This window comes from Orbicella faveolata, unplaced genomic scaffold (genome assembly GCF_042242905.1).
Source record: "Orbicella faveolata isolate gen_17 unplaced genomic scaffold, um_ofav_v1 contig_24, whole genome shotgun sequence".
NCBI lineage: Eukaryota > Metazoa > Cnidaria > Anthozoa > Scleractinia > Merulinidae > Orbicella > Orbicella faveolata.
The window spans coordinates 16318011-16328091 of record NW_028301552.1 but is presented as its reverse complement, the minus strand read 5'-3'; the positions used below and the strand labels follow the sequence as shown (position 1 = coordinate 16328091).

Below are 10081 nucleotides of genomic sequence, written 5' to 3'. Positions count from 1 at the left end.
TCCTGTCGTTAAAGAATTTTGTAAAATGGCTGGTACAGAGACAATTCATATCACATCTTTGATGACACTCTGTCTGATGTTTTATGGAGTACCTGCTCAACAATGTGCAACTGAAACTTCCATCTATGGAATGATGCTGAAACAACATGTGTTTAAGAAAATCACGACAACAAACTGGGCTGCACCTGCATTTGACTGTATAAAGGCCTGCAACAATGACATCAGATGCCAAAGCTTTAATTATGTTATTTCCCAAGAAATGTGTGAGCTGAGCAACCGCACAAAGGAAGCAAGACCTGAAGATTTTGTGGGTGACTCTGACAGGTTTTATTATAGACGTCATAAGAAAAGAGGTAAATTTATGGACTACGTGAAATATGCACAAACCAAGAACTTCAGACATAGGAATAACAGTAAATTTTGTCACTCCATAAATTGTCGCAGACACTAAATTTTTGTGGTGCGACATAATTCTGGAAGAATGTGTTCCATTTCAAGTTTTCCTGATGCAATCACTTTTTTGGCCGTGGTTTGATGTCATGTAACCCTGAATAACTTGAAACAGCTGCAAATAACATATGAATTTCCATTCTGAATAGCCTGAAAGGAATATGAAAATTCCTTTTCAAAAGTGTTATCTCCTCTAATTAAACTTTGCTACTAAATTGAGCCAAATAATGGCTATGAAACAGACAAATACACTTGTGTGATGGCTTATCTTATTTATTTGTGGAAATAAGCCTAACTGACAGCTTATCTCCCACCAGTTGCTCTTGGTTCTATCCCCGAGTTACCTGCTGAATCATGTAAAGAAATCAAAGCGAGCGAAGGAGTAGAAGCAGTCAGTGGCAAATACTGGTTTGATTCTATCAACCCTCAAGCAAGTGTACTTGCTTACTGTGACATGGACACAGAAGGTGAGTCAAGTGATGCGTGTATTGACTAAATGGCACAGGAAGTTTTAATCTTGGAAGAAACAGGGTCGAGAAAAAGTAAGACTCACTTATCCCAGATTTTCTAAATTCATTGATAAGGTAAATAGCCCTGCATTCAACATACACACAAATTTACTACAGTCTCAAGGAGCTTAACCAAACTAATTGCATGTTGATCCATGTTTTAAAGCGTGTCATATGTTAGTGATACATTCTCATCCTATTCGAAACAGCTTTTCACTATCAAAGTAGGTCAATAGCTGGATTTCCTGGTTTTCTTCACCCCTCTTGCCAAACAATTGAGTATAAGTAGATTCACCATTGTACTTATTTAATGAGTGATAGCATAGCTAGAAGGAGTTGTAGCACAAAGGAGTCGGTTGATCAATAAACTCTAAACCTTTACAAATTATTCATGAAGAACATTGTGACTGCAATGGCTGCTACAGCGATGAACTGATCTTTCCACCTTAAAGTTGAAGAAGTGCTCGTAGATAAAACAAGACTATTTGGTATACAGCAAAGATGGTGAATACAATGTAATTTGATCCATCGATAGCTTTGGCACCTTTTAACTGGAGCATTACCAAAAATCATGCTGAAGGGTTTCAAGTGCGAAAAGTGTTTTTGTTCTACGAGTTAACTTGAATTACGTTTATTTTATAATACCTATATCAACACAAGCCATCTGTTAGTAGTTCGGGAGAAAAAAATTACCTCAACAGGATTCAAGCACACGAAATTCAGACTACTGCATCTGAAATCTTACCACTTGGACATCCAACAAGTGAGGAATTATTCATGAAGAACTCACAGATACAATGAAAGTACCAACTGCCGATTGATTGATGACCTTAATAAGTGTTCCACGTAAATAATGTTAATGATTATTCGTGAATATATGATTGCTGTAAAATGTATGTTGTGTCACACAACATACAAACTCCTTAAAATCTTTTTGACCACCTTTATAATATGAAATATTAATATCACGAGTTGGCTTAAGGAGCCTTTGATGTTTATGGTATTGCAAGCATTACCATCTTGTTGTTATTGTTGGATTTCTCAGACATCGACGAATGCAGCGCCTCTATTGATGTATGTGGTGCCAATGCTGTCTGTGAAAATACTCCAGGGTCCTACTGTTGTCAGTGTAAAGCTGGTTTTACTGGAAATGGATGCACTGGTAAGGATCAACGATTTCCCGAATTGTAGTGTTCTGTAAGGTTAACTGAAAGTATTCATCATTTAACCTGTTAAACAATGAACAGAGAGAGCACGTAGCATAATACTAAACAATCTTAAAGGTCACAAGGGAGAAGGAGGAGGTGTGTTGATCCTTTTCCACAAATATAGCAGCAAATGAAGTCTTTGTGTTTTGAGGCTAAACTCACAATGGAGTATTCAGCACATTCATACTTTCTTTGGAACAATGTATGATGAAACAAAGGTTCAATAAAGGTTTTAGTAGATTTTTGACTTTGGCTGATAACCCTTACCTTGCCCACGATAACTTTCGACACCAGACACCACAGAAAACCTCATCCAATAATTGTTTAACATTTGACAGAACCACTGGTGACAGTTACAAGCACCTGTGCCAATTTATTGCTAGAACAAACTAGCTCAAGTGGAATAATTTTATCAACCAATAACAGTGACTATGACTACAACTCCAACACCAACTACTATTATGACAATGATATGGATTGTCAGTGGAATTTAACTTCAAGTACACAGGTGGAACTTACTTTCTTTACATTCAACACTGAACTGGATGCGGATTACTTGTATGTGTACGATGGTGGTTCGTCTTCATCTCCTCTGCTTGGCCCTTTCAGTGGTACATCTTTGCCTTCCCCTATAACAAGCTCATCAAACAAACTTCATATCAGATTTACATCTAATGCTTCAGTAAGACGCCGTGGGTTTAGAGCAAGTTACAGAGGTAAGACATATTCTTATGTTTTTTGTTTATTTTGTTGTCCTCCCCCACCCCCCACGAACACCCAAATTGTTTTTTCTACACGTGTGTTCCGTAGTTATGTCCAAGCCAAATTATGGGCTTTGCAGGCGGTTGCCCCTAAGGGTTAACGTATGTTGATTAAAAGGAGCTGCTCGTGGTTAACAGCAAGACATTGTAGCTTTGTTATTTGAACTTATCTTTACCTGGGAAATTATGCACAAAAGTGAAAGTTCACAATATTCACAATTTCTAACTTTTAATGAAGAAAAGGTATGTCACTGAGATAGGAAAAATCAAATTGTACGGTGGATGTCAGACTTATCCTTGAACCCTCAAGCTGGACAAATAAACCAATTCTTGGTTGAGCCAATTTGGGGCACGGTATTTATGCTTCCTCCAACAAAGGACTGGATGAAACTGTGGCAGCTTTTCACTGGGTATCCAATTGGTAAAATCAGCACATCATCATACCCTCTACGTGCAACATCACTACCCTTTATAAGTCTGCATGCGAGCCAAGTGGCCCATCAGGCCGGAGCTTATCCCGGTTTCTGTAGCATGAAGCGACTAGGAGTATTTCTACTCCCCCCTGGATGGGATGCTAGTCCATCGCAGGGTTACCCCCAGCATTAAGTTCGCCGGTACCCATTTTTCACCTGGGTGGAGAGAGGCACTGTGAGAGTAAAAAAGTGTCTTGCCTAAGAACACAACACAATGTCCCCGGCCAGGGCTTGAACCCGGACCACTCGATCCAGAGACGAGCGCACTAACCATGAGGCCACCGCGCCTCCCACTACCCTTTATGGGCAGTACTATTACTTAGCGTAATTGTACAATGGCAAGTGGTATATTCTACTGTTTACAGAGCTAGATCACATTTTAGCTTAGCTTAAACGGAAAAGGTAAAAAAATCTGATCCTACGGATGCGTCGGCCAACGCATAGGCCAACACACTCCTAAATTTGAAATAAATGCCCCAGGCACTAATTCGAAGATTTATATTAGTGCAAACGTCCTTAAGAGAGTGTCCATGAGAACACCAGGCAGGAGGTGATACAGCTCAAATCACCAATTTCGCTCAAACTTGGCACAAATGTCAAAATATTTTATTCCCTTCAAGTTAGCTGTCTTTGATTTAGTATTTCTGCAACAAGAAAGGCCGTGTGAAAATAAAATCCACTGGATCATGTTCCCCTATTATCAGTCTCGAAGCAGATATTCATTTGAACTAGACAATTTGATTTCTCTCCCTGGCTCCATCTTAAGTAAGGTGCATATTTCGTGGTGTTCTGATTAGCCTTTAATTGATGGCAAATATCTGCACTGGGCAACAGCAAATACACATTATTCTACCATAGATAGTGAGAACAATCACTAAAGTTCTCAAAACAGCCATAAAATGTTTGGAGACTTCAATATTTTTTCTGTGCTGGCATACTGTTCACTGGTACATGGGACTTTATGACTTTTGGCCATTTTATGAATATCCACTAAAACGCAAAAGCCATTTTTCTGTCTTGACCTAACTCGAAATCAACAAGAAATATCTACCTAAGTATTTTCCTATCAATTTCCAGTATAAATTTGCCGAAAAGAAGCACTTGAGACATTTCTTTCATATATTTTCAGAGCTACATTTTGTGGCATTCTCACAATATCAAAAAAAATGCGGCAGAAGATTCATCGCTTAAGTTCCCTACACTGATGTTTTCAGGCGTAAAATAGAATGCAAACAAGAAATACCTACTGCATACATGTCACGTTAGACGTGATTTTGTGCTCTCGTTGATTCTTGGATTGCAAAATGTCCAGTTTTGTGTCATCTGTTCCGTTGCTTCGACCCGAGGCTTAAAGAGAATATCCAAAGAGTCCTAAAGTGATGACGTCACAAAAATAGAATTTTTGAAATTATGGGATATGATGTCATATTCTTACTGAGGATCCTAAAAGATGCCCTCATCCCAAAAATAAGCTCTGAATTGCAATTCCCGATAGAGATATAAGGGATCAAAGTTTGATAGCATCCCATACAAACCCTTCAAAATTTCCTTCAGTTTAGAACTGACTCAAAATTAGAGGGATTTATATGGGGCAGTACCAAATTTTCATCCTTTATATTTCGGCTGGGAATTACAATTAAGAGGTAATTTTTGGCAAGGACCCTTTTTTAAGGACGCTCTATTCGAAAATGACGCTAAATCCCATAATTTCTCAAATTTATTCTTTTGTGACGTCACACTTTAGGACTCTATTGCCATCCTGCTCTCATCATCAGCGATGTCAACATTTGTCGAAAAAGCTACTAAAACGGCAGTTTAAAATCCAGGCTTTCCCTTTCACCTCAAACATGACACATCTCAATGAACTCTGAGGAGAGTGGAAATGAGAAATAACTAGGAAGTAAAGATCACCGTTAAATTTTTTGCCACCAAAATAAAACATTTCACTTCTTACAGAGCTTTCATAATTTGTATTTAACTTTTAACTTTCAGAAGAGAGTGTCAAAAGAGCAGAAATTTGGGGAAATGGGGGTTTGAGTATCATTTCTTGATCTACTTGTAAATTCTCACACCAGTTATCTGGACCACAAAAATTATGATTACAAGTAAATAGAAATTAAGTGGTAGTTAAATTCCAAAGGGTGAAATCATTTGACCTCACTTTGGACTGAGTCTGAAAATAAGCAGGAACAATCTATTTAACTTCACCCCTTTTCTGAGAAAATTACAAATTCTTGTGGGACAGCAACCAAACCTGCCATCAAAGATTAAGACAGAGTCCAGTTACAGCATATAACGTGGTTCAGAGTACAACAAAACATGTACTTTTGAAATCTTAAGTTCACTAAACATGAATGGGAAGTATTCCCTATTCTATTTCTTGTTTTTACAGTTCTTTTGGTCTCGTCATGATCAGATATGTGTTACTGTGTATTTACACTTCATATTCCCCTACTACGTTGATTACCATTCTATTGTTCTGGTCACCAGGTGTTACCAATGGCACCATTCGTCTCATGGATAGTGACACGCCATTGACTGGTAGGGTGGAAATATTTCACAGCAACCAATGGGGCACAATATGTAGTGATGGTTGGGATATTAATGATGCAGACATAGTATGCAAGCAACTGGGTTTCCCACAGGCTACCCAGGCATATGGAGGTGCTTCTTATGGCGAAGGAACTGGACCCATATGGATGGCTGGTGTAGCATGCACAGGGAGCGAATCTTTTCTTGCTGAATGCAGTCATGATGGATGGGGAAACAATAACTGCACTCATAGCAATGATGCCAGTGTCCAGTGTTCTTATGGAATGTCTTCAGTTCGCTTAGTTGATGGAGGGGCTAGCCATGGCCGTGTTGAGGTTTACTACAATGAGACTTGGGGTACAGTTTGTGATGATTACTGGCATATTAGCGATCCCAGTGTGCTTTGCCGTCAGCTTGGGTACTCTGGCGCCTTATCAGCTCCTTGCTGTGCAGCATATGGTGAGGGTTCTGATCGTATCTGGCTAGATGATGTTCAGTGTCAGGGAGGAGAGGCCTCCTTGCTTGACTGTCCTCATAACAATTGGGGATCGAACAACTGTGGGCACAAGGAAGATGCAAGTATTGTGTGTTACAAATAGCTGATCGATTAACAATGTTTCAGTTACCAACTAGGCCTTTGTTTGGACTCCATATTTATTCTTCGAGCACATGTTTCTACAACCCCTATAGGGGGGTGCAACAATTCGTGCAATGTCACATCCGGGTTACAAAACAATACAAAACGACTTATCTAGAATGTTCGGCTTGTCACGCAATGTCACATCCGATCTCTAGTACAAAACGGCTAGTCTAGAGAGTTCAGCTTTCAACAGCCTTAATCTCTTGTGCCAAAGAGACCAACTTCTGATTGATAGTACAAGATATATCATTAATCATTTACAATATGCAATTAATACTTGTCAAGAAAATAACAACTCTAGTTACATGTACACTCACAAGGTAAGGCCTTCAGTGAACATGCAATTAATCATTTATATAGATATTACCAGCTTGTAAAAATGTTTTACATACACACAAAAATAATATCTCTAATAATTAATCCTGATATATTTCATCTACATGTACATTTCTCGAATACAAGATTGGGCCCTTAGTTTAGAATTTTCTTCCTTGTTAACTTGTTTACTGTCTTGTAAAATTGTCTCTAATGTACCAGTTTGACTCTTTTATTATTGTTGACACACCCCAACATAGGTTTCATTCTATTTATTATAATTATCACAACGATCTTTAAAATTATAAAGCCATGCAGTCATATACTGTTGTTTTCTTTCATACTGTTTTAAATTTTCCAACTTAATGGGTTTGGTTTTCTAGCTTTAATAATAATTATAACTACTTTACTGCAAAGTTTAATACCGACATAAATTCCCGTAGCTGTAAAATATGTAATTACAAAAATTTTCAGTAAAGAAATTGTTCAGTAGATAATAATACTTTGGTATATGAAGTTAGTATTGTAAGTTACATTATGATATATGCAACAGTGACACTTTTTGTGTTTGTTGGCTTTCTATATATTGTAGTCAACGTTCGACGCGCTACTTGGCTTTAATCGATAATACGAAATGTTCAATTTAACAATAGAGTGCGAAGAAAGCGATGAAAAGGGAGCGGTTGCTACAAACAAAGTTATAGACGAATACAATAAAAGAAACAGAAATAAAGAGCTGAAGGTAGATGATACTTACAAACATTGTATGACTAGGAAGCTAAGGTACACGTAAAAAGGAAAAACGGCAGGGCGGTAAATGAAACGAGATGACGGTAGCGTCGCGATGAAAATGCACAAATAAACTAGAAAGACGCATACAAAAGGGGACTGAAACAAAGCAAAATTATGCGAAAAAACCTAACAGAATATCGATAACGTGAAAGCGAGATAAACAAAAAGAATGCGATGATTGCGAAAGAATGCACGCACAAACAGAAAAAATAACAAAGAATTAAATGCGGCTGCAACACTATATATACTAGTGATTCGATCTTTGTTTGGTTGTTGATTATTCCACTGCCGATAAAGAAGATGTTGTTGTCAACAGGAAGTTCCATCGTAGAAGACGGGGAAGGTGGGGTGGAAGCTATTAAGAGTAGTGGAAAAATAAACTGCAGCATCATTGCTGGGCATTCTGGCCAAGGTATCATCAACATATCTCTTGTATAATGTGGGCATCACACGATTGCGAGTAAGCTTGTCTTCAAGATCACAGAGGAAGACATTGGCCATTAGAGAGGGCCAAGGAGTGAACCCATGGCCACACCGTCGATTTGTTCATACAGCTGGCCATTGAATTGGAAAAGCTGGTTAGTAGTGCCGATCTTAAGGAGTTTTGTGAGCTGATACTTGCTTGCTTCTGTTGCATGCATTGAAATCCAGAGTGTTTGCCCTTAGGACAAATTTTATGAGATGGCCTGTAACAACGATCCATTTTTTTTTTTTTGGACTTTATTCTTACCATGTGTGCTTGAAAAACTTTTCAATGTGTAATTTCATATATTACCAAGGGATATGTGGGTCGTGTTGGCTCCTGAATGTATGTGTTTCAGAGTGCCGTCTTCTCACAGATAACTTCAGTTCAGTTCTGCAGCATACACTATCCTAGGATTAAGGATAAGTCTGAGATGCTGACTCCTGATGTACATGTTTGTGGAGATGCATGTTTAATCAGTTGAGTTCTGCAGCATTCAATGTCCTAAGACAATGATTGAGCCATTTGTGCTTACTACCCAAGAGCCTGCGTTGTCACCTTTTTTTATCTGATTATTGATGAAATTTTATTTAGTGTTGTATGGAGATACAAAACCTAACATCTTTGCTTTAGTTGTTGGCGATTTTTCTGATGATGGTAATTTGATTTCAGTGAGGGAAGGAAACTTTCCTACCGAAACCGAAACTTTTATGAGGGTGACATACTACTAGTCCATTCAAGGATTCTCACCAAAGACAACAGGCTATAATATCCTCTAGGCGAAGACGAAGGGACTAGGAAACCAAAAATTCTAAATACAAAAACCCACATTGCTTTGACCTTCATCTTTACCATTTGTTATTAAGTCATTTGTTCCTTTTCTCAGGTGGTTTGTTTTCTTGACATTTAATTTATTTCTTGACACGGAGGTGTTTATACACATTGATCAATGATGAATAAAAAATTGTGTAATTGTTAGCTCGCATTGATAAATGATTGATATACATGTAGAAATGAGTGTTTTACTGGAAATTCACCACTTGTAAAATTCACACGGAACTACATCCGAGACATCTCACCCGTGAGATATCGAATTCAACACTGGAAGAGATATTTCACAGCTCGTACACACGCCTATGTATTGTCCTCTCTACATTCCCTGGTTATGGTGTTGATCCAAGACGCATTTTTAAGGGTATAAAGCTTTCCCATGGAGGACCCTTTGACATGACAAACATACAAATTGCGATATTGTAATCGGAAAGAATGACCTTCTGGCCAAACCTTTCTTTATTCAGTGTCCTTAGATAGAGAAAATGTGTTGCAAAGACGGTTTGTAAGCCTGAAAGTCATCTTTAAATCTGACAAGTTTCTTTCCACTAGGGACTGCTGCTTATCCTAGAGTGTTTATTTCGTTTTTCCATTAGAGACTTTTAGCTACAACATAAGTCACCTTAACATTCTCTTATCGCCCGATCTTGTCTCCTTTTGCCTTCTCCACCTCCCCCTTCGAATTAATAGTCTGGATAAATATCTTCTGGATTTTAGGAACTTTTCCGAATAAGATTGAGCTGCTCGTTGTTTTAGAGGCCTTAATTTTCGAGTATCCACAGAAAAGTGCCCATGCAATACTTTACAGAATGGACAAAGTTTTGTGATTGTTTCTACTTTCCATAGACAGGGAAAATAGTTAATAAGGCTGAGTATGTCTCTGGCTCAAGTCCCGTCATGATAACGTGCTCGAGTTGTTTTTCTAGATCAAGCTTGTGCTGCCTCCTACCCCTCGAGATACATTACACTTGTTTTTTGTTATGATATTTAATTTCTTGGTCCCACTAACTTTTGTCCTACCCTTACCGAAGATAGGGATCAAGCCTAATTTTCTTCATGTCCGTGGTTGGACCGCAATCACTGGATTAACCATTTGTTTTCTGACCT

At 38.3% G+C, this 10081-nt stretch overlaps 1 protein-coding gene across 1 annotated transcript; it reads left to right on the top strand.

Moving 5' to 3' along the window:
* Positions 1–7850, top strand: LOC110065950 (uncharacterized). The gene is made up of 5 exons (XM_089292575.1): positions 1–353; positions 768–917; positions 2005–2121; positions 2506–2883; positions 5892–7850. The coding sequence occupies exons 1-5, from the start codon at positions 26–28 to the stop codon at positions 6530–6532; spliced, it is 1614 nt and encodes a 537-aa protein (XP_089148701.1). The 5' UTR covers positions 1–25; the 3' UTR covers positions 6533–7850.
* The last annotated feature ends 2231 nt before the right edge of the window (positions 7851–10081 follow it).

Coding starts and splice junctions, on each gene's coding strand:
- LOC110065950 (XM_089292575.1), top strand. CDS start 26: ATGGCTGGTACAGAGACAATTCATATCACATCTTTGATGACACTCTGT. Junction 354..767: donor TAGACGTCATAAGAAAAGAG/GTAAATTTATGG, acceptor ATCTCCCACCAG/TTGCTCTTGGTTCTATCCCC. Junction 2,122..2,505: donor TACTGGAAATGGATGCACTG/GTAAGGATCAAC, acceptor AACATTTGACAG/AACCACTGGTGACAGTTACA.